The 24,234-nt window shown below is 47.8% G+C and overlaps 1 protein-coding gene across 5 annotated transcripts in view; it reads right to left on the bottom strand.

Annotated features, from left to right (window-relative positions):
• The window catches only part of SSH1 (slingshot protein phosphatase 1), a 53,732-nt gene that overhangs the window by 2,757 nt on the left and 26,741 nt on the right, over nt 1–24,234 (bottom strand). Inside the window, exons 1-13 of one of the 5 annotated variants that reach the window (XM_053361065.1) lie at nt 23,094–23,612; nt 20,017–20,120; nt 17,971–18,035; nt 17,121–17,242; nt 16,462–16,530; nt 15,998–16,063; nt 13,813–14,007; nt 12,957–13,050; nt 11,629–11,757; nt 11,477–11,523; nt 9,654–9,800; nt 8,186–8,386; nt 5,850–6,423 (exon numbers count right to left, since the gene is read on the bottom strand). In XM_053361065.1, coding sequence (XP_053217040.1) covers nt 5,850–6,423; nt 8,186–8,386; nt 9,654–9,800; nt 11,477–11,523; nt 11,629–11,757; nt 12,957–13,050; nt 13,813–14,007; nt 15,998–16,063; nt 16,462–16,530; nt 17,121–17,242; nt 17,971–18,035; nt 20,017–20,120; nt 23,094–23,188 — 1,908 coding nt within the window. In that variant the 5' untranslated portion in view covers nt 23,189–23,612. Of the gene's footprint in view, nt 1–5,849; nt 6,424–8,185; nt 8,387–9,653; nt 9,801–11,476; nt 11,524–11,628; nt 11,758–12,956; nt 13,051–13,812; nt 14,008–15,997; nt 16,064–16,461; nt 16,531–17,120; nt 17,243–17,970; nt 18,036–19,076; nt 19,183–20,016; nt 20,121–23,093; nt 23,613–24,234 lie in introns of those variants that run through there. The other 4 variants (XM_053361068.1, XM_053361064.1, XM_053361067.1 and 1 more) reach the window with 4 other exon arrangements.

The raw sequence follows: 24,234 nt of genomic DNA, 5'->3' as shown, positions 1-24,234 counted from the left end.
TGCTTTTCTTATATTGTGCTTTCCTAATATTTCCTAATACATTATATTTCCTAATAATAATAATAATAATAATAATAATAATAATAATAATTTATTATTTATACCCCGCCCATCTGGCTGGGCCTCCCCAGCCACTCTGGGCGGCTTCCATAAAAACCAAAAATACAATAAAATATCACACGTTAAAAACTTCCCTGAACAGGGCTGCCTTAAGATGTCTTCTGAATGTCAGGTAGTTGTTTATCTCTTTGACATCTGCTGGAAGGGCGTTCCACAGGGCGGGCGCCACTACCGAGAAGGCCCTCTGCCTGGTTCCCTGTAGCTTTGCTTCTCGCAATGAGGGAACCGCCAGAAGGCCCTCGGCGCTGGACCTCAGCGTCCGGGCAGAATGATGGGGGTGGAGACGCTCCTTCAGGTATACTGGACCGAGGCCGTTTAGGGCTTTAAAGGTCAGCACCAACACTTTGAATTGTGCTCGGAAACGTACTGGGAGCCAATGTAGGTCTTTCAAGACCGGTGTTATATGGTCTCGGCGGCCGCCCCCAGTCACCAGTCTAGCTGCCGCATTCTGGATTAGTTGTAGTTTCCGAGTCACCTTCAAAGGTAGCCCCACGTAGAGTGCATTGCAGTAGTCCAAGCGGGAGATAACCAGAGCATGCACCACTCTGGCGAGACAGTCCGCAGGCAGATAGGGTCTCAGCCTACGTACCAGATGGAGCTGGTAAACAGCTGCCCTGGACACAGATTTGACCTGTGCCTCCATGGACAGCTGTGAGTCCAAAATGACTCCCAGGCTGCGCACCTGGTCCTTCAGGGGCACAGTTACCCCATTCAGGACCAGGGAATCCTCCACACCTGCCCGCCTCCTGTCCCCCAAAAACAGTACTTCTGTCTTGTCAGGATTCAACCTCAATCTGTTAGCCGCCATCCATCCTCCAACCGCCTCCAGACACTCACACAGGACCTTCACTGCCCTCACTGGTTCTGATTTAAAAGAGAGGTAGAGCTGGGTATCATCCGCATACTGATGAACACCCAGCCCAAACCTCCTGATGATCTCTCCCAGCGGCTGGGAGTTCTATTATGCTATTATGAAATTGCTCTTGTGATGACTGGTTGTGAGATGTGTTCCTGTCTTCTTGGTTGTAAGCCACTTTGAGCACAGAAAAGTGGCACAGAAATAAAATTGTGAATTGTGAATGAATGAAGGTCTATCAGTCGCTGTTTAGCAGGTCTGCCAGCACATCAGGGCTAGAGATTAGCCAATCAAGTATATGAGCTTTAATCAGTCCATCAAATCCACAGAAGTTCTAAGGGAAAAACACAAGTGTTGGTTTTGGACTGCTTTAGAAGAAGCAGTCTTCCTCACCACTTTCCTGCACCAGACAAAAGTCTGTTATGATGCTGCACGTTGTCTGCACTTTTTATAAATACTTGTATTAAAAATAATTTTTAAAAGACTTTGCCCAACTGTTTAGGAAACGTGGGTGGCACTGTGGTCTAAACTACGGAGCCTCTTGGGCTTGCCAATCAGAAGGTCGATGGTTTAAATCCCTGCGACGGAGTGAGCTCCCATTGCTCTGTTCCAGCTCCTGCCAACCTAGCAGTTCAAAAGCACACCAGTGCAAGTAGATAAATAGGTACCACTGCAGCGGAAAGGTAAACGGCATTTCCATGCGCTCTGGCTTCCGTCACAGTGTTCATTGTGCCAGAAGCAGTTTAGTCATGCTGGCCACATGACCCGAAAAGCTGTCTGTGGACAAAGGCCGGCTCCTTCAGCCTGAAAGCGAGATGAGCGCAGCACCCCATAGTCACCTTTGACTGGAATTAACCATCCAGGGGTCCTTTACCCTTTCCCTTTTACTTACTAGGTAACTGGAACCTTTTGTGTCCTAAGGCACTGTGTCTCTGAATTACCAGGTGCTTGGGAGGTGGGGGTGGAATGATAGAACTGTAGAGTTGGAAGGGACCACAAGGGTCTTCTAGTCCAACCCCCTACATTGCCGGAATTACACCTAAAGAATTCCTGACGGATTGCCATCCAACCTCTGCTTAAAAGCCTCCAACAAAGGAGGTTCCACCGCCTTCAGAAGGAGACCATTCCATTGTCCAACAGCTCTTACACTCAGAATGTTCCTCCTAAGGCGTAGTCAGAATCAGAACAAGGGAGGGCTGTGGCTCACACTTCTTATGGCTATCTGGCTGGCTGCTCTCGGAAACAGACTAGGCTAGAGGCGGCCTGTGCCTCCTACCACTAGGCTTGGCAGCCCAGTCTCCTGAAAGGACACGGTGGAGCTGTCCTTGGGGACCCTGGCTGGATTCAGTGGGGCTGTTCTTCCGTTAAGGACAAAACTGGGTGGCAAGTCAGCCACTGAGAAAAGATCCCCCACTACATTTCCATCTAGGAGCCCAAAGTGCATGGACACACTTTGCCAGGAATGAGAGACCCTCGGCCTGTAAGCCACCAGGCTGCTTTCCTGAAGCCATGCCCACAACACATGATGTCAGGCATGGGGGCAGACCAAGTGAAGGGTATGGAAAGGGACTGAAGCCCCTGCCCACCAGTAGATATGCAGGGAGTTCAATTCTGCATGGATCCCAAGGGCCAACTCTGGCAGCTGGGCACGACAACCCACCTCTCAATTATCCCCATATGTCACTATAACGTCTGATGATGGCAGGTGGGTGGTTCCACTGAGGTGGGGGAACTCACAGGACTTCTGCCCCTTTCTGCATTTCAAAGTGAAACTTCCAGAACCAGGGAAGCCAAATTCACAAGGAGTTGCTGTGGCTGGGAGGAGAGTTTCTTGGGACCTGGAGTGTGGTGGCCCAGAGGGGTTCAAGCCTCATCTCTGCCTTGGAATCATGACATAGACCTGGTCTACCAGGCTCTCTTAGACTCCCTTAATGCAGCAGGAATGATGCCAGTACACCTTCCTGGGAGGGCAAATGCAACTGAAGATGTAAACCGCTTAGCAAAAATTAGAGGTGCTATGGAAGTTAGGAGGGAATTATAAACACCATTTTCCCATGGCCTGAGGGCTTGGTTTAATGCATCCACCCCAGCTCAGAAGCGGGGGAAACCTTGGTGACACAGCACCACTACTGGGGGTCCTCTGGGGAGAGGATGACTCAGGAGAACCAGGTTCACAGCACAAGCTCCACCTCAGCAAGAGGCTATTTTTCAGTTCTGCCCTGATGGCAAAAATACAACAAATTCCCTACTGTCCCTCTCTGGTTTTTAAGTGTGCTAGAAGGAGCTGCAGAAATGAAGAGAAACTTGCTCTTTTAAAAATAATGGATGACATGGGTCCAAGGGACCTCTTGGCTGGCACACGCCACTCACAGTGGTGGAGAAAACCAGTGTCAGAGCACCCAGCTTCCTCCCTGTGAGTCAGGATTCCCTCCTTCCCGCCAGACAAAGCCACAGAGGCCTTCCTCATTGAAGCAGCCATCACAGAAATAGCAGCCTTTGTCAGCATTGTGGGAGATTTCCTCAGCTGCTGGCCCCCACTGCACCTGGCTTGGGCAAGGAAGTGAGCTTGAGGGGCCAGGCAGGATGCTTGTGACTGAGAAGGCCGACTGGAGAAGTCTTTAGCTGCTTGAGGGAAGCAGTCACTCAAAGCGCATAGCTGAACTCCTCCCCCGGAGGGAGAGATGGCCACCAACTTGGGTTGCTTTAAAAGAGGATTACAGTGGTACCTCGGGTTACAGACGCTTCAGGTTACAGACTCCGCTAATCCAGACATAGTACCTCGGGTTAAGAACTTTGCTTCAGGATGAGAACAGAAATCGCACGGTGACAGCAGGAGGCCCCATTAGCTAAAGTGGTGCTTCAGGTTAAGAACCGTTTCAGGTTCAGAACGGACCTCCGGAACGAATTAAGTTCTCAAGCGGAGGTACCACTGTAAATACATTCATGGAGGAGAGGGGTATCAATGGCTCCCAACCAGGATGGCTCTGCTCTGCTTCTGCATACCAGTCGCTGGAAGCCATGTCAGAGGAGACTGCTCTTGTGCTCAAATCCTGCTCTCTGGTTTCCCACAGGAATCTCGTTGGCCACTGTGAGAACAGGATGCTGGACTAGACAGGCCATTGGCCTGATTCAGCAGGCTCTTTTTATGTTCTTTTATAGTTCTGTGTACCATTAATGAGCTGCTTTACCTGCTGCATTCTGAGTAAGGATGGATACAAGTGAACTTCCTTCTCATACCCTCCCACTCTTGACAAGCTGTGATGTTTTCCATCCACAGGCTGCATCTTGGGAATATGGCATAACTGGTTTGTTTGAGGAAGAGGCTCAGTGCGTAAGCCAACCTGTGTCAGGCAAGCTGCAAAACTCTCAAGTGTCCCAGGGGTTGCTGGCTGCTGAGTTCATGAGACTTATTCGCCCGGATTGGTTCTGCTCAATTCCTAATATGTGGAGAACACAAAAGTAGGAAGGGGTGGTGAGCTCTGTTTCTCTAACCCTCACTTCAGGGGAGGCATCAAAATAAGAAGGGAATAGGAATATTCAATCCTTTTCTCAACAGAGTGTCCAGATCAAGCGAAGTCATAAAGGTAAAGGTACCCCTGCCTGTACGGGCCAGTCTTGCCAGACTCTAGGGTTGTGCGCTCATCTCACTCTATAGGCCGGGAGCCAGCGCTGTCCGCAGACACTTCTGGGTCACGTGGCCAGCGTGACAAGCTGCATCTGGCTCCCTTCCCGCTGTTTACCTTCCCGCTGGTAAGCAGTCCCTATTTATCTACTTGCACCCGGGGGTGCTTTTGAACTGCTAGGTTGGCAGGCGCTGGGACCGAACGACGGGAGCGCACCCCGCCGCGGGGATTCGAACCGCTGACCATGCGATCGGCAAGTCCTAGGCACTGAGGTTTTACCCACAGCGCCACCCGCGTCCCACAAGGGAAGTCATAGTCCCCTTCTATTCTGCCTTGTGTCAGACACCACCTGGAGTATGGTGTCGTTTTGGAGGCCACAATTTAAATAAGCATAATGACAAGCTGAAATGTGGGCAGAGGAGGGTGATCAGGGGTCTGGAAACCAAGCCTGATGAGTAACGGTTGAAGGAGCTTGGTATGTTTAGCTTGGGAAATGGAGCAAGCTTGCTTTCTCCTGCTCTAGAAGGCAGGACCCAAACCAATAGATTCAAGTTACAAGAAAGGAGATTCCAACTAAACATAAGAAGGATCTTTCTGATGGAAGGAGGTTTTTTAGCAGTGGAACGGACTCCCTCGGGAGGTGGTGGACTTTCCTTCACCAGAAGCATTTAAGCCGAAGTTGGATGGCTACCTGTCAGGAATTTCTTAGCTGTGACTCCTGCATTGCAGGGGGTGGACTAGATGACCCTTGGGTCCCTTCCAACTCTACAACTCTATTATTCTCTTTTTAAGAAAAGAAAAGCATACTCCTGCTGCTATTTCTCTGTGTGAACTTTGCCGGAGGCAGCTTACATGTTCTCTTCTGCTATATATTAATAGTTGGGCCTCATCCAACCCTCCCAGGCTGCCTGTGTCCCCTATGGAAAGAAGGGCTACTTACACCCCAGAAAGGAAAGCACAGTTCAGGGAGGGATATTCCATCACATGATGCATCCCTGAAGATCCTGCTTTGGGGGACAATATGAAGCATGGACTTGCGTACTAAGGGAGAGGGTGAACAGCGACAAAGTATGACATGACCTCCTGAAGGACTCCAAACAAGAGCAATTACCATGATCTGCCTTTGGTCATGCCAAGGCATGCAACAATATCCGTGTGTGTGTGTGTGTGTGTGTGTGTGTGTGTGTCATACACACAACCAAACACTCTGATGTGCTCAACTGAGCTCCACAGTTCAATCCAACACACACCTCAAAATCCTCAGGGCAGCTCCTCTTGCTGTTGTTGTTGTTCAGGTTCTCACAGTTCCACCGGCTCCCCTCCTCCTGCGCAGATGAGTGACGCTTCCAGCGCTCAATGAGCTTCTCTTCTGCAGGGTCTCCTTCTTCCGGGACAGCAAGCCTGGGCACAGCTCCGGCCTTCAGGAGGCTGACCTCGGGATTCTCCCCAGAGACCTCTGCTCTCTCCACGCTCTTCAGCTTTTCCACTGGAGGCTCATCAACAAACCCCAAGAAGGGCAGCTCTGTTGCTGCCAAATCTGCCTCCTCTTCCTCCTCCTCCAGCAGAAAGTCCCTCTCCAGGTCTTCCAGCTGGAAAAGTGACTCTCTGTTCACAGGCAAGGAGTCAGAAAGGCGCCTGAAGCAGTAGTGGAAGCCCACGGCCTCCTGGTTTGTGCGGGGGTCTGCACAGCTGGGCTGGCAAGGAGCATCCAGGTCAACATCCAGACTGTCGAGCAGATAGTCACTTGGCCCACCAGAGCTGCCCAAGTTATGGGGGAGGCTGTCCTCAGGCTGTTGCTTCCATAGCTTGTTATGACGCTGTTTGCTATGGGGCAAGACAGCCGGGGGGGGGGGGAGAGAGAGAGAATAAATTAATCATGTGTTTCTCAAAGTTCCTCACCAGGCCTCCTCTCTCTCAGCTGTCACCTGGGGGCAGCCATTCCATAGGACGGCCTCAGTGGAAGAGACAGCAAGCAGCAGGGCTCAGTCGATCAAACTTTGCTGAAATGTTCAACAACATCAGGCACCCCCTGAATTTGCAAGCTGATCACTATAAGAACAACTGTTTAGGAATGGGTGCCTAAGTTTGATTTCCCTCCCTGTCCCTTTCCCCTTGTGTGTTATATGTTGTTCTTATTTCTTTCCTTTTTTTTTAGTTTGCAAGCCTGTGGGGCAGGGACTGTCTTGTTTTAACGGATGGAAGCCTCTGGTAGCCTTTTTGGTGAGCAGGGTACCAATGCCCTAAATGAGAATGAATTAATGTATGAATAAAACCTTGAGTCAGGCTCAGAGCAGACTGGCAGCCCATGAAGACTTCATCACCTGCCTTTTCTTTTCTTTTCTCTTCTTTTAAAGTAATTTGTATGGCTGTTGTTTTTTTCCATTTTAGAGTTAAGAAAAGACAAAGGCACGACAAGAAGAGGTGCACCTTGTGCTGCATGACCTGAAGGAAGATAACTTTCATTCTTATGTAAATAAAGTCAAGCAGAGGAGTAAAGCAAAGGGAGTCTGAGGCATATCATGGGGAGTCTGAGGAATATCATGGGGCACCTTGTCAAATGCCTTGCTGAGATCATGGATGTAGCCTACCTTGATCTCAGCAAGGCATTTGACAAGGTGCCCCATGATATTCTTGTAAAGAAGCTGGTAAAATGCGGTCTTGACTATGCTACCACTCAGTGGATTTGTAACTGGCTGGCTGACCGAACCCAAAGGGTGCTCATCAATGGTTCCTCTTCATCCTGGAGAAGAGTGACTAGTGGGGTGCCACAGGGTTCTGTCTTGGGCCCGGTCTTATTCAACATCTTTATCAACGACTTGGATGATGGACTCAAGGGCATCCTGATCAAATTTGCAGATGACACCAAACTGGGAGGGGTGGCTAACACCCCAGAGGACAGGATCACACTTCAAAACGACCTTGACAGATTAGAGAACTGGGCCAAAACAAACAAGATGAATTTTAACAGGGAGAAATGTAAAGTATTGCACTTGGGCAAAAAAAATGAGAGGCACAAATACAAGATGGGTGACACCTGGCTTGAGAGCAGTACATGTGAAAAGGATCTAGGAGTCTTGGTTGACCACAAACTTGACATGAGCCAACAGTGTAACGCGGCAGCTAAAAAAGCCAATGCAATTCTGGGCTGCATCAATAGGAGTATAGCATCTAGATCAAGGGAAGTAATAGTGCCACTGTATTCTGCTCTGGTCAGACCTCACCTGGAGTACTGTGTCCAGTTCTGGGCACCACAGTTCAAGAAGGACACAGACAAACTGGAACGTGTCCCGAGGAGGGCCAAGGAGTGTGGTGGAGTCTCCTTCTTTGGAGGTCTTTAAGCAGAGGCTTGACAACCATATGTCAGGAGTGCTCTGATGGTGTTTCCTGCTTGGCAGGGGGTTGGACTCGATGGCCCTTGTGGTCTCTTCCAACTCTATTATTCTATATGAGCGCCTCCTTCTTCTGAATGTGTGGATCTGTCCTGAGCTCCACCATTTCAGACAGAAGAACAATGGGGTCAGTGGCAGCATGGGGCCAATGCTGACCTTCCTCCCTCCACTTTCCCTCCCAAGCCCCAGCGCCCTACCTGGCATCCAGAATGCCCTCGTACTCCAGGAGCTGCCTCATGAAGCCAGCATTGGGTCTGGCGATGCTGCGCTTCTGCTTGACGTAGTTGTATGCTTTCTCCAGGGGCCAGCCAAATTCCTTCATGGCGTACGCGATGACGGTGGAGGCAGAGCGACTCACACCCATTTTGCAATGGACTAGACACTTGGAGCGGTTTTTCCTGTAGAGGGGAGGGAGGGAGGGAGATTGGCAGCTGGGAAACAACCATTCTTGGTTCTGCAGCACAAACTGGGACACTTGAAAGCTTTTGTGAATCAAGATTCCAAGCACCTCTTTGATTTGTCAACAAACAAGCATTTATTTAGGGCATGGGTATAGTAGCTTTGGCTGCCTGGCAGCACAGCACAGGTGCTCATAATAGCAATGGCCACGAAGCCTCTGTGAGTGAGTAAGAGCTCTGAACTCATATCCCAGCCCACTTATGTACTGGTTGGGAGAGGGAGAGTGTTAAGGCAGATCCATCTCTCTCCAACTCAGCTCCACATCTGTATATAAGGATAATGCAAACACACTCTGCAGGGCAAGTGTGAGGATGAATGAAGCAGAGGGTCGTAAGACGCTATGCAGAACACAACAAATAGCCCCATCCACATCAGAGGCATGGCTGGTGGTGACATGAGAGAGAGCCTTATCTGTGGCTGCTCCCATACTGAAGGATTCCCTCCTGAGAGGCTATATGGGCTCCCTCCTTCTATTGGCAGGCCGAGAGCTTCCTGCTCAAAAAGGCCTCTGGAAACTGAGGTGCAAACAATGCTGATCGCTGGGCAGCTGTCAAGGCAAACTGTAGCTCAACTGCTGGCTCTAAATGTGTTCTGATAACTTGGTTTTTAACTAGTTTGTTTTCCTTTGTATTTTATGATGATACTTCTAAATGTTGTAAGCCCCCTTGAATCCCAACTTAGGAGAAGGGCAGATTATAAATACAATAAATAAACAGTTAGCTTATACAATTTTTGTCAAGATACCAACACCAGTGATTTAGGGGACAGGCCAGTTGGTGGCTCTCTCTGGGCTGGTGCAGCCTAGTGGCTGAGGGACTCCCCAGGAAAACACGGGCTCTGCTGGGTGCAACACAGGAGGAAGACTGCTGACCTGCCTTTCAAGGCTGTTGGAAGGATTACTGAGACCACTGAAGGTTCCTTTGTGCCATATGAACGCTAAGTATCATCAGTGAAATAAAGGGAAATAAAGGGAACCTTTATTTTCACCAGCAGGACACCAGGGACATGGAGCTGCCTGGGCATGACTGCTGCTGCCACCCTGCCTTTCTTGTAAACTTTGCTGGTGAAGCTGCCCTTCTGTTTGGAGGCAGAGCTCTGGGCTGTACGCTCCACAGTGAGGCTCTCCCAGCACCCAGAAGAGGGCTTCCCTCATCGCTGCCAGAACACGGCATGCGGAAGAAGTGTCCCTTCTGTGCATCAGCTTACTTGGCTTTGTTGATGAAATGGTAGGCCTCGTTCCAGTGGGCAAGGAGGTCGGTGGTCTCTTCATCATAGACCCTGATGTTGTGGTATGCAAACAAGCCAGGGAAAAAATTGTCTATCTCCCTTGTGACGTTTAAGATGTAGTCAACGCTGCAAACAGAGGAACAGATCAAGACAATGTTTGTGCAAAACAGCTGAAATGTCTCCTGCACTAGCACCACTTGGACTTACAATCCCACCCGCTCAAGATTACCCAAATGATGACCTCTTGGCCCTTCTATTGACTGCTGCCCATATGGAGATAGCCAGATGCTGGAAAACCGGAATTGGGCTGAACAGTGATTCTTGGTATGGTCAATAGCATTGGCTGAACAACTAACATGCCAGGTCAGAGCAGCAAAGGGCAAACACAAACTATTCCTTTTATAACATATGGCAGATGTTTACTGAATACATAAACTGTTCAGACTGTGGCAGGAATCCACCCAACACTCATGGCGAAAGTGTGGTGTGATCTTTCAGAGTAATCAAATGAAACTTTGTTACATACCATGACAAAAGTCTGTAATTTTATCAGGGCAAGTTATTTGTTGTTTACTATTGTAACAACAGTTTTATAAGAGACTGTGGTTTTATCGTTATGGTGGGGGCAGGGAAAATAGCAGCATTTCTCCCTGTCACAAGGCCATTGCCTGGTTTGCAACAACAGAAATTCTGCACCAGGAAAACCTCAAGTTCTGCATCTTTCATGACATATGCAGACATCTGCCCGTTTCGCTTTACTTCACATAAGCTATTCTGCCATTTTACTTGTTTGCATAATGTACTCTATTATGGGCTAGGAAAAAGAGCTGTGCTGGGCACTGAAACTCTCCCTGGAGATCTAGAAGCCTCACTTAGCCACCCTGTGGATCAGAGTTGGAATGGCTTCCAAGGGTCATCTAGGCCAACCGCCAACAGAGGACAAGGCTCCTGGGACTGAAATCAGCAGCGCAGGATGAGGAATTTTAGCATGTGCAGAGAAGAGGAGGTTAAGGGGTGATATGATAGCCATGTTCAAATATATAAAAGGATGTCACATAGAGGAGGGAGAAAGGTTGTTTTCTGCTGCTCCAGAGAAGCGGACACGGAGCAATGGATCCAAACTACAAGAAAGAAGATTCCACCTAAACATTAGGAAGAACTTCCTGACAGTAAGAGCTGTTTGACAGTGGAATTTGCTGCCAAGGAGTGTGGTGGAGTCTCCTTCTTTGGAGGTCTTTAAGCAGAGGCTTGACAACCATATGTCAGGAGTGCTCTGATGGTGTTTCCTGCTTGGCAGGGGGTTGGACTCGATGGCCCTTGTGGTCTCTTCCAACTCTATGATTCTATGATTCTCCCAGCGCTGCCACACTACAACAGGAGAACCTGCACTTGATGAAATTCTCTCTCCTAAACCACCTGTTAAAAATCAAACTGGCCAATTTGCCACCTCTCCTCGACTTAGCCAAGGCCTCCTTTGTGCTGCCTTAAAATGCAGCAGAACTCAAAATGTTTTGATTAGAACCAATTGTGAAAGTTAAATGAAGACACAAAGATTAACCTGGTTGAGCCTCAGTGTTCATACCTTGGAGTATTAAGTTGCAATCCGAAGTTAGGGTGGAAAAATAAATACTTAATTCCGAAACACCAGCATCAAACCTTGACAAGTCAGCATGAAATGCACAGCAGCTGGTTTTGGCACAGAGCCAACATGTCCTCCCTGCCCCCCCCCAATGTTTCAAAAGAAGAGCCTCAGTGACCAGGGATTACCAGCTAACTGAGGAGCTGGAAAACATGGTACTCACCCAGAGCCCCGTAGCTCCTCCAGGTTGGAGGCGTTCCACTCGGAACCCTGGAAGAACCACACTAGAGTCAAGACACACAACAAAAGCAGCACCACAGAGGCGTTCGTGGCAAAGGCTTTCAAATGACTGGGCTCACCTGCTTGGCAACTTACCAGGTACAGATGGTCAAAAATGAGAGAGGGCTTGTCCATCTGCCCCAGGATTAGCAGCATCTCATTGTCAATGAACTCTTTGAACTCCTTCAAGTTGCAGCTCATGTGCTTCTCCAGCTCATTCCGTATCTACACGGGCGAGAGAGTAGCAGAGTGAGGAAGGTGGCCAATCCACCCGAACACAGACTGGCCATGAAGGGAGTCACTGCTCAGCGTGAAGGAAGCCCCGGGTCCAACCTCTGGCACCTCCTGTTAAGAGGATCAGGCACCATGAGTCAAGAAAGGCCCTTTCTCTTCCGGAGGCCTCAGGAGAGAATCTGGGCTAGATGGACAAGAGCAGCTTCTTATGTACCACATTTACTTGTTTATTTAAAAAACATTTATGTACTGCTGTTCATAAAAAGCAATTTACAACTATTGTACAAAAATCCATACCATAAAAGAGATATTAAAAAATTAAAATAAGAAATCAGCTGGCTATCATGGAAATAAGTATTCTTAATTGCCTGCATAGACCTGATGGAATAGAAAAGCGCCAGCTGAATCTCTAGTGTTCCCCACAGCTGGGCCAATGACACCAAAGACTCAGTTTCTTCTTGTTGTCAAATGAGCCTCGCCAACTTGGGGAACAACCAATGACGTTGCCCCTGCACATGATCCCAGTGATCGTACTGGGATGTCAGGGTTCAGGCACTCCCTGATGTACCCTGGACTTAAGCTGTTGTAGATGGGCAGTCAGTGCAGATGCTCAACTATGGTGTCATGGGTTGTCAGCCAGGACCCCCATCAGCCGTCTGGGGCTACATGGAGAGAAGTACTTTCAGGCTCCTAGGCAGAAACTGTTCTCAGAGCTACTGGAGCAGAACACCCTTCAACTAGTGAGGTGGCACCTTACAGTTGATACCAAAGGGAGGGCCCCCCAAGGTCAAGATCCTGGGAAGCCCCTCAGCTGTGGGAACGGATCACCAACACAACTAGGTTAGAATGCCATGGGGGGGAAGTAAGTCACGGAGTCATCCTCAAGGTTCAAACTATCTAAACATAATTATCTGCAAGGGAGGGGGGAAGCACAAGGAGGTGTCCATGGTTCTCCACCTCCTCAGGTAGGTTGGACAGAGAGGCAGTGGCTGGACCAAGGTCAGCCAGAGAACTTCATGGCTACATGGGGATTCGAACCCTGGTCTCTCCCAGGTCCTAGTCAGACATTCCTACCACTGCATCACACTGCAACAATAGTAGTAACAACAATATAGGGCCTCCAATTTTGTTTGCTAGGCAGCGAAGGAAGCAAGGCAGTCCCAGGACAGGCCACCGGAGGCTCTGCTTACTTCTTTAGAGGTTACGTTCTCCAGATCTTTGCTCATCATAATACTTCGGAGTTTGGCCTTGATGTGGCGTTCTGCCCGCTCCCTCTCAGTTGGTCTGGAAAGGCAAGAAAGGGAGATGGGAGTTTCCCAGCAAAGAAATCTGTGGGGCTGTGAACCACGGAGCCTGACTCCCAATGAAGAGCTGTTCCCTGGGAACCCAGGAACTTCTGCTTTCATTGCAAAAGCTATCAAGTTACTAGTGCTCATGTGAAAGAAAAGCTAAACTCAGGCTACAAAGTCAGTGTTTACTGAAGATTCAAGCAGACTGGATGCGTAGTACTTTCAGTAGCTAAGCAGTGAAAATACCCTTTGGCCACCATCTTGTTCCTCCATAGAGCTGCATCCCAGAATTTCCCCAAATACACCCAAGTACCTATCAAAATCCTACATATACTATCCCCTTCTTGCTTTCCACGGTTCCATCCTGGTTTTGAGGCGGGGGAGGGGAAAGAACACATAATTTCCCCCAGAACTGTAGAGCACCAAGCACAATTTATGCCCATGATTGGTTTTCTCATTTAGCTCTGAGGAGGAGAGCCCGCTGGATCAGGCGAATGGCCCATCTAGTCCAGCCTCCTCTTCTCACAGTGGCCAACTAGATGCCCATTATGGGAAACCTGCAAGCAGGACCTCAGCACAAGAGCCCTCTCCCCTCCTGTGGCTTCGAGAAACTGGTATTCTGACTGTGAAGGCAGAGCATAGCTCACGGGGCTAACAGTAACTGATATCCTCTCCCCAATGAATATAAGAACCCTTCTATTTGTGGGATTTCTCTAGTCAGAACACCTCAGACCAAAACCCAAAGGGGAGGACTCACGTGTCCACATATAGAGCTGGCGAGTCGGGGCGTGTGGACTCCAAGTCCTGCATGGCGTTCCACTCATTGATGCAGCTTTGCTCGGAGGCGATGCAGCTCTCGTAGTACGTGGCCCAGACGAGCGCCATCCCGCCAGGGAAGTAATTGTGCCTCCGAGCCACCTCACAAGCCTTGTGGAGGATCTGCAAGGCGGACCTGCAAGCATGGAAACCCAGAGAGAAAAAAATTGCCCAAGGGCCAAGGACACAGGAATGGGGGGAGGCAGAGGGACTGATAAAATAATCTGCAGAGGAACAAACATTAACTGCGACAAAGTTTCACTATGGTTGAGCTGTTGAATTTGTAAATTAAGAACATAATTAAGATGCAAGATGAACAGTTTCAGGCACCTGAAGCAGAGTATTAGGTGATGCTTTTCCAGAAGTGGGATACAATTATGGAAGAAGTTTCACACTTTGAATTTTCTCCCATCCCATAAAGGTACAGGAGTTGTGCCATCCCTGTCACTGGCACAGGACGACAGGGGCCAAGTAGCAGGAACAGTGAGTTATTTGTTGATTAGATTTCTCTCCTCTGTCGCACCATGGAACCCAAGGAGGCATTCGTGGGGATCCCTGTGCAAGAACTACTGCTTCATGTGCCTTCGTCAGGTGGCAGGAAGGATGCTTCCCAGAAACACCATCCACATGGCTGTAATGCCTGGCCCCACCCCTTGCTGTTTGCACTGGTGTGGTTGAAATTTCAGGAGGCCCTTCCCACCAGTCTTTCACCACAAAGAGCAGTTTCCACACCCCTGCATTTCAAGCAGGACCACCACATAGTTTGTGTCTATAAACTGGGCCTTGGTAACATGCAAAGGCGATTAAGTGCAGGGCAAGAACTGGTGGCTGGGCCCACGCCTGTGCCAGCCCTTAATATTCTAAGGGGGGGTGCCCTCGCCAGGCCTCCTCTGGGCACTCTTTTTGCATGTGAGCAATACAGACACAGGCCATGCTGAGCTGGACTGGAAGCACAACAGAAAGTAAGCCAATGTGCAAAAGTCCCCTGTGAGCACCGGGGAAGCTTGTTAGGTGACAAGATAACAGATGGCTAAAGACGGCTCTGTTCCACTTGGCCTCAGGCAAAACACTTGACTGGGTGTAGGATATTAACATGTCGTTCACAGGACAGCTGCAGTTATCACTCAATAACCTGAAAGTGTGAAAACTGTTCTCAAGTCATCATAGATCACGGCCTCTGCTCCCCCATGGCAATTATACATTAGCAAGCAGCAAGGGACACATGCCTGAGCAGAGGTGAAAAGAGGAGATGGGGAGGCACAGAAGCTAGAAAGGGCCTCCCTTGCAGGCAGAAGGTGCTGGGTTCAATCTTTGGACTTTCCAGGAAGGGCTGTGGAAGACTCTTCTTTGCCTGAGACCCAGGAGAGCCACTGCCAGCCAGAAGAGGCAATGCTGGGCTATGCAGACCTGAGAAAGTGTGCTTCCTATGTTCTTCATCGTTAGGGTTGGTATAACTTGAGATCCCTCCTCTGCCCTAGGTTGTATCCTACTAAGGCTTTGTAAAAGACTGAGTGAAGGAGAGGGTTCTAGGGAAAGGTGAAGCTGCGAAGTTCTATGAAAAGGTTTTAAGGATGGATTTCATTTCTTGGTGTTCTACAACTGCAAAGCTTCTGCACAATATATATACCTTTTTCTTCACGCTGGGTACTCCCGTTCCTCACATTATTAGCCTTCCTAAATCATTTACCATTCCAACTTCATGCTCTGGTTCAGCAAGACACCAAGAGTGTTGAGACTCTCCCATGGGACAGAAATTCAATTTCCCAGCCTGTCTTTAGAAACCTAAAATGTAAGGGTGGGTTTGCAGCCTGGCAGATTTGATGGACAAGGAAGAATGGCTCCAATTTATTCATCTCAACCATCTAGTTTCCCTCTGGTGCTTTTTCTAAAGAGAGAGGAGCTAAGTTATATCATAATTTATGATCAAGAGTTGGCCTAGCCTTCTAGGACCCCCCTCCCCCTCCAGCAACTGCAGCAATTCAGTGATTGAGTTGTTCTGGGGGGTGGAAGGCAGGGATTGTTTGCCAGGCAGGGGCACTCTGGAGTGCAGGCGAAAGGCTACATTTTGTTGTCTAGAAGGGAATGAGAAGAGTCAACTGCTGAAGAAAAAGAAAAAAGTTACTCACCACATTGCTTGAACTGAAACGGGCTTGAAGATATGCATCCTTCCTGCAGTGCTGACGCTGAACCCACTAGCAAGGAGACCAACAGAGAGAAGAAATCACTCTATGCTCCTGAGGCCATGCATAGCAAGCTATTGTCGCTGCGGTTTTTACTATTATGAAGAAGAAATCATTCACACTCTTAGGGATATGCATCACAAGTTGCTGTTAGTAATACTATTCATTCTTAAACTGCTTTATAACCAAAGCTCTCATAAAGTTTATATAATGTTGTGTTGCTAACTACAGAGCTGTATATTCAATAAGAAGTTGAGGGTTTGGTCGCATACAAAAAGACACACCCTTAACAGTAGCTAAAATATATTTATACAAAACACTTGGAGTTTAATGAAGTGGCCTTTCCCAGCAGACCTGCTCTGCCTAACATTGCCTTCGTTTTGCTAGCCGCCAAAATGCTCGTTTCTTACCCATCACCATCTAGATGGATCTTTGTGTCACTCCACAGACGCAGAACCATCCCGATGGTGCAGCTTTTGCTACCAAGAAAGAGAAATGACAATGTTTGACAGGCTTCAAACACATGTGGACCTCAACAAAACAACGGCCAGATTTCATGCATTTGTTAGTTACATTTTTATTCTGTCGGGGTGGCATATATGGTCCTCTCTCCTGCCACAATGCCTCCATTTTATTTTCCCTTGTGAAGCAGGTTAAGCGGAGAAAAGTGACTGGCTGTGGTGATCTTGATGGCAGACTAGGAGCTCTGGTTCAAGTCCAAAACTCCGGGCCTCTCACAATTGTTTAACATCTTCAAGATGCCTTTCAATTCCCACACAAACATCCCGGGCTGGTGTTCTAGAGAAGGACACCTTAGCAAACAGCCACAGATTTCTGGTGAGTGTTCTTGCTGTGGGTGGGAGAAGGTATCCAGAGTTTGCCCCTACACATGACACCTGAACATCTTTTATATTTTATTGTCAACTCATGTGTCACTGACACCCTAAGCCTTTGCATTAAAATAAGACTATGTTTAAGTGTGTGGCTTCTACTGCAATTCTTTTGGATGATCGCTGACCCCCACAGAAAACAACAGGCTGGTGGCATTTTTTTTCAAACCTGCACTCACCTCTCCTTGCTTGAAAAGTCTACTCCCAGCAGGATATTCTCCTCCGTGTCTTGGCGTCCGGTGCTATAGACAACCACCATGTACCTCACCCGGTCTGTCCAGACACTTTCCAGACGAACAGCCTAAAAACCAGCAAGACAGTTCTCAGTGCCCACTTCCTTCACACCAGCCTCTGAGAGCCCATATTCTGTTCTATTAAAGTTACAGGTGTTCCTCTTCAAGTCAATGTCTCAGATTTTTCACAAGCTCTGTATTGGCTTACCTAAGTATGTTTCTGAGAAGATAAAAGGGAGGGTGACTTAAATGGATTTGCACCCCACCAAGCGGTTGACACTTTTGCCCGGCTCTGTTAACGAAGTGAGGAAATGTTCTCTAAAGGAGCAGTGGAAGACCTGTGGTGGCCCACCGACTGCTGCTGGACTACAACTCCCATCATTCCTAACCATTGGCCATACTGGCCTGGGGCTGATGGGAGCTCAGCAAGCTCTGGAGGGCTACACCTCCCCCACCCCTGCTCTGAAATAGGCTCCTTGGGGCCTTTTAGGAAGCAGCCCAAGAGACAGTAGGAAGCCAGTGCAGATACTCAAACCACAATTCAAACAAGGCAGCACCCTTGGATTTCAACGGGAGACACTGCACTCATCTTTGAGCTGGCTTGTGGCTCAAGCTGGATTACTGTGCCAGTAAAATGATTCCAAGGGCTGCTCTTCTTCAAATGCTGCCTTCACCATCCTGGATTTTAAGCACCATCTGCGGATCTGCCATACTCTCTCTCGAGTCCTTTATCAAGCACCGCACAGAGATTGTGGTCCAGACACATGGGAGCTGCGGAATGAGCAAGGCCTCTTACCAATTTGATCCTGTCCTCACAGCGAAGGAGGTTGATCATCACCTGAAGATGTTGGGGCAAATCACCTGCAGATCCACAAGTAGATATGGATTAGCCTGATGCTTTGAACTGTGTGATATTCCACGTCAAGTCCACATGGTTCAAGAATAGTATGCATAAAACTACGTTGGTTTTGCTTCCCATTCCTTTAGACTTCCCCAGTCTGCCTTAGAGAGTTTAAGAAATGGCAGAACATAGCATCATTAGCTTCATATTAGATCCGCCCCTGCAAACCACTGCTCTGTTTAGCTTTGGTCAACTGTACACGTCAACTGCTCTGAGAAGCGGCTACTCTCCAAGGGGCGTTTTTCCAGCCCAGCTGCCTGAATCCTTTTCCATGGTGGATGTTTGCCCTGTTCCACCACTGAGTTGGTTTGTGTTGGACAATTTGAGTACAACTCAACTTGCAGAAGAGTGGTTTTAATGGAGTAAAGACAGGAAAAGTGAGGGAACTCCACATTCCCAGACTATCCCTGTACCTTTAACCCAGAGGTTTCCAACCTTTTTGAGTCCACAGCTCCCTTTACCAACTACATTGTTTCGGCGGCACCCCTGTGGGGCTCAGGAGCCCAGTTATGTAACCCCTTCCTCTCACCCTTTTGGGAACACCCTCCCTTGTGGAGTAGTCCCTCGGCCTCCTCTCCTCTGGAGTCCCCTGGTCTCTGAGCTGCCCCCCGCCCCATAGAGAGGGGCCTCCTCACACTGCCCCACAGGGGCCTGGGACCTGTCTGTCCATTCCCAACAGCTGGCGGACTGCCTGGCTAGGCTCCCTGGCCCGCTTGCTTGCTTACTCAGAGGCCGCCTCAACTCCTGACAACCAGCACCCCCTGGCCAGCCCCAGAGGCACCTTTTGCCCATGGAGCTTGTAGCTAGGGCTGGTGCAACAAACAGCTGTGCAAGCCTTTGGGAGGCAGAGATGCCAGAGGGCATCAGAGGAGAGAGGGAAGGAAAGGGGGACGGAGACCAGTGTTGCCTGCGGCACCCCTGACCATCATTCAAGGCACCCCAGGGTGCCATGGCACACGGGTTTAAAACCACTGCTTTAACCTATTGGCTTACTTCTTTACCTCCTTGTTGTTTAACTTTAGACTGATAGGATGCATCCTGTTTTACACCTTCCTCCTGCTCCTCACACTTCTCTCTCAGGCCTCAAGCTGAGGAGTCACCTTGGAACTATACTCTGAGAGCAAAGCAGCAAGCATGATTGCCTTTGTCATTTCTAGAATAGCATGTTAGGTTAGAACTAGGAACTTTTCTGTGCAAGTTATTTACTTCCTATAATAAACAACTTTTGTTATTTTCTTACTCTACAAGCGTTATCTCAGTGTGTGATTACAACAGGTAAAGTCTACTCTCTAACCATGATTCACTTGCTGCCAAATGCTGCTCACTCTAGGTGGCTAAATGACCCAGCTGTTCCAATAGTTTGGCCTCAGGTCAATTGCTGGTTGGCCTAGTTTCCCTGCTTCCAAGTGAAACAAACAAGATACGTCACCCAGAATAGTCTCTGGACCCTTTGGCAGGCCCAAAGCACGATTACTCACACCATAATCTTGTAACTCAGACCTAAGATTTGCACCACGGTCCATTTTGCATTTTGCACTGAGAGTCAGACGAGGTCTTATAGTGTGTATGAGGAAGGCAAATGGATGCATGTAGCCAAGAATACAAGTCCCAGCTTAACGATTTGATGGTGCAAGCTCAGTAAGATACATTGTGGGATGGTAGCTGGGTCTGTGAAACTGCTGACATCTGGAGAAATACAAGTCTCAGCTCCCAGCCACACAGGACCAACCATGTGGTGCCCTGTCCTGCAGGCTGTTTGCCCCTAAACAGGACCCAGCACTCCTTCCCTGGCTCCCAGAGAGAAACATTTTTAACATATCAATCTACAGAAAACCACTGCCTTAAGTTAGTATCCCCCCCCCCCACGTTTATCTTTCCTAGGTTATGCCCAAGTCATGAGAACTGCCCAAGAAAAAAACATTTTGCTGTGACAATGCTTACCAGCATGTTTGTGAAGGTGAGTAAGACTTCGTGGACCTTGAGGGCTGTTTCCTTGCTGGAGGAATAGTGCAGCACCTTTCACCATAAAAAAACTCTCACTCAAGCTGGAACACAAACAGATGCAGGAGATCAGGCTCGAGGAGGGGGTGCAACAGGGAGGGCTATGAGGGTAAATAGCAAGTCTGGATTATCTCAGTAATGCTGGCAAGGGTGAAATCCATGCAACACACGTGTTCTCCACCTAAACTGGCCTGGGGGGGCAGTCCCAAAACTCCAATCCCACCGGTTTGTAAAACACTGTCAGAATTGCAATGAAAATCATTTACAGACTTCACAATAAAGCCCCATTCCAATTCTTGCATTAGAACTATGGCATAATTATTTCATTTGTGCCCTATTTGGGGATACTCGGGGAGAGAATAAACCAAGATGATTTCATTTTCCCAATTTATTTCTATAACATATGTAACAAGCTGAAGGTACATTTATTTCATATATTCATTTCTCAAGTCAAAGGCTACAAAGCAAGTAAATGGCATACCAATAGTCAAGTAAACATTGGAAATATTTTTATCTGTTTTCCTCAAAAAAGTTCCTCTCCCCTTGAGGAAAAAGTGAGTGTCATGCGCTTCCAGTGTTTCTGGAAATCTCAAGACAATTACCATGACAAAAGGATTGTGCCTTGTGTTCTTCAAAACACTTGAGCCCTTGTTAGACCAGAGTCAGCAGCAAAGTCCCAGGCTTTAAACGGCTGGCTGTCATAATGGGCTGGTGATGCTTTGCTGCTGGCAGAGGGCTTTAAAGGCAGCAGGGCTGCAGGTGCTGGCCTTCTATGTAACTTTCCAACTGGGTTTCATGTTTGGCTGCTGTTTTTGTAGGGGAGGATGTGACCCTCCAATTCAGTGACTCAACAACACTTGGTTATAAAAATCCAGGTTGTGAGAACAGTTGTCTGTATGAACTTTTAATGTACAGTGGTACCTCAGGTTACATACGCTTCAGGTTACACACTACACTAACCCAGAAATAGTGCTTCAGGTTAAGCACTTTGCTTCAGGATAAGAACAGAAATTGTGCTCCAGCGGCGCGGCGGCAGCAGGAGGCCCCATTAGCTAAAGTGGTGCTTCAGGTTAAGAACAGTTTCAGGTTAAGTACGGACCTCCGGAACGAATTAAGTACTTAACCTGAGGTACCACTGTATCTGTTTCTTAGCATGCAGTTTCAAGCTGCTCTTTAAAAACTTCAACTGCAGATGATTCTTTGGGATTTAGAGAGGAAACTACCACCCCCTTTTCATGCCATCTTCCAACTGCACGTTTTGAAAAAAATTATGGGATGAAAGGGAAGAACAAAAATAAAGCTTGGACAACCCAAACTTTGTGACTGAGAGAAACTGGGACGCCGGCAAGGGCAGGCTGGTTCTGTTGTGCATTTCTCATTCATTTCGCCAGACCTGGCCAGCCAAAACTGCACATGTGTGAGAGATTCTGCATTTTAAAAGGCTGTAAAAGAATGGTCCTATCTCAAGAAAAAAGGGAGGTCTGCCTAACCTAGACTGGCTTGCTGTGCTTAGTAGCAGCTCTCTACTGCAGCCTTTCTCAAACATCTCCAGCTGCTTTGGGGAAGGTTCCTCTAATTCAGGATATCCCAAACTTGGGCTTCCAGCTGTTTTTGGACATCATTATGGGAATTGTAGTTAAAAAACAGCTGGAGACCCAAGTTTGGGAAGCCCTGTTCTAATGTGTTATTCTGACAAGGGTTTACCCAACTTTGAGATCTTTTAAGTTGGAAATGCCAGGAACTGAACCGGGGTCCTTCAAATATAGAGGGGACATTCAACTCCTTCCCGCTTAAAAAAACAGATTTCTAATTGACTGGGAACTTCCCTCAATGGAAACAGCTGGGATTTATGAGAAAAGAGGGCTTTTCAGCAGACACAACACTTGCAACACAATAAAAATAAAAATAAATATAAGCACACAATCTTTTTTATTCCGGAAGAACTTAGGTCCCCCCCCCCTACCCCAAATTTATAATTCATTCTTCAAGATCAGCCTCAGAAACTAACAACCTCCCACCAATATGAGCTCATTGACAGGCCAACAATGAAAATTTTTTTTGTGGAAAACAATTGGACAGCACATAAGGAGATATGTTGGTGCACAATGGCAGTTTTTTAAATAAAAAAAAGTCTGAAGTCAGAAAAGCCAAGCGATGAAGAGTCCTCTCTCCCATTAGCCACAAATCCCGACAGGCAATCTCTCCTAACATTTCCTGCCATTCTAAGCTCGGCAATACACAATTCCTGTTTATGATAAAGAGGAGAGAGAAATTGCCAACTGCCCGCAAACTCCAAGCAGCTTTATCAAGCACTGATGAGATCATTCTACAGCTAGGCCTAATGAAAGCGAAGTCCACAGACGATGCCTTGATTCTGCGGCCATGCGGTCACCACTGGACAGGGCAAAGGCATTCAAGATGTTTCAAGAAGCTTGTTGATAGTGAAAAATGTAAAATAAAATAGTCATGCTTCCCGGATTTCAGCAGCTGCCTCACAAGCAAATGACATGGCATTTTCACTGCCACAAACATAAACATCATCAAAGTTGCCCTCAAATATGGCAATATAGGGAAATCCAGCAAATATGTATTGCAATGACTGTTTTTAGGAGGAAATGAACATCTTTTCAAGGACCACATGAGCATCTGTGTTGAGCACCCATCCCAAACACACACACAAACCACATTCTGCTCACACTAGTTTGCCTGCAAAGTATCTTCTCTGGCTGTTGCCCCAAGACAGCACAAGCAAAGATGAACCCCCAACCGACTTAAATCAGGCTTGCTTCTATACAGCTTAAAATGCAAGTGTTAGCAATTATATGTTAGCAATTTTGCAAACAACACACAAAAAGAAACCTTACATCTTTGCATTTTAGTTACCAAAACATCAGATCTGAAATAAACACAACGACACAGAAGATTTCACTTAAGGAGAAGAAACCTAAACAGAACCTAGAAACCTCAAGTAAGCAAAGCCATAGAGGGGAATGGGAGGGGTAACGTTCCATACATACTATTTTGGACGGGGTTTCTTTGAGCAGCAGAAGCATTGCACTGGTCGAAAAGACAGGCAGAAGTCAGCGAAATCTGAAAGGTTCATAACCAACATCCTCTCGCTACTCAATTTTATTATTTATTTGGCAAGACAAAAGAGAAGAGGAGAAAACGGCCACCAACTGTTGAGTGAAGGAGAGAGGACTCTCCAAGTCTGTTGATGCTACCCAGGAAGGGGTGGCTTTTACGGAACACTGTGCTCCCCCCACCGTATCCTGGCTCAGAAAGCACTTGCCCTAACATATCCTGATGAAAGAGGGCCTTTCAAAAGAAAGGGCAACGGAGGGGGGAGAAAACCAGCTGAAGCTCATCAAATCATTAAGCTCCTACAGGCTTTTCTTCTTTTCAGGCTCTGTAAAACAGCAGCAGCACCTCTTGTTTTCGGAAGAAAAGTACAGTCCAACAGCTGGGCTCCAAAAGAACTCCAAATTCATTTGAACCTCAGTAGATTAAGAAGTGTCACACTGACAGATGAGTAAGTAAAACTCCCCCCCCCAAAAAAAACCCCAGTTCTGCACTGCATATAGAGTAAAACATCCTCATTATGTTAAGATTTCACCTTGCATACTTCCTTGCTGGGCACCATTTCAGTAGCAAATAGGTGACCATAAGGCTGCTTTTAAACAAACAATTAGGCTTTTGTATGGAAAACAACAGCCTTGTTATTTCTTGTTGGGTCAATTTTATAGAATCATAGAATTGCAGAGTTGGAAGGGAACCCAAGGGTCATCTAATCCAACCCCCTACAATGCAGGAATCTCAGCTGAAACATCCATGACAGGTGGTCATTCAACCCCTGCTTAAAAACCTCCAAGGAAGGAGAGTCAATTTAGAATTGTACAGCTGGATAGGGTCTCAAAGGTCCAACCTCCTCCTGCTAATGCAGGAGATCTGTTGCTATAGGATCCTTGAAAAGAGGTGACAATCCAGCCTCTGCTTCGAAATCTCTAACAAAGGAGGGCTCATCACCTTCCAACACAGTCTGCTCCACTGTCAAACAGGATGTTGAACCTATACTCTGACCCAGACCCTGTGATCATCACTGGAGGCCCTTCTCTGTGGGCGCCCTCCACAGGGGCTCTAGAGGGTGGCAACACAAGA

This window comes from Podarcis raffonei, chromosome 13 (assembly GCF_027172205.1).
Source record: "Podarcis raffonei isolate rPodRaf1 chromosome 13, rPodRaf1.pri, whole genome shotgun sequence".
In the NCBI taxonomy this organism is placed as follows: domain Eukaryota; kingdom Metazoa; phylum Chordata; class Lepidosauria; order Squamata; family Lacertidae; genus Podarcis; species Podarcis raffonei.
This window is presented reverse-complemented; position numbering and strand designations above follow the sequence as displayed.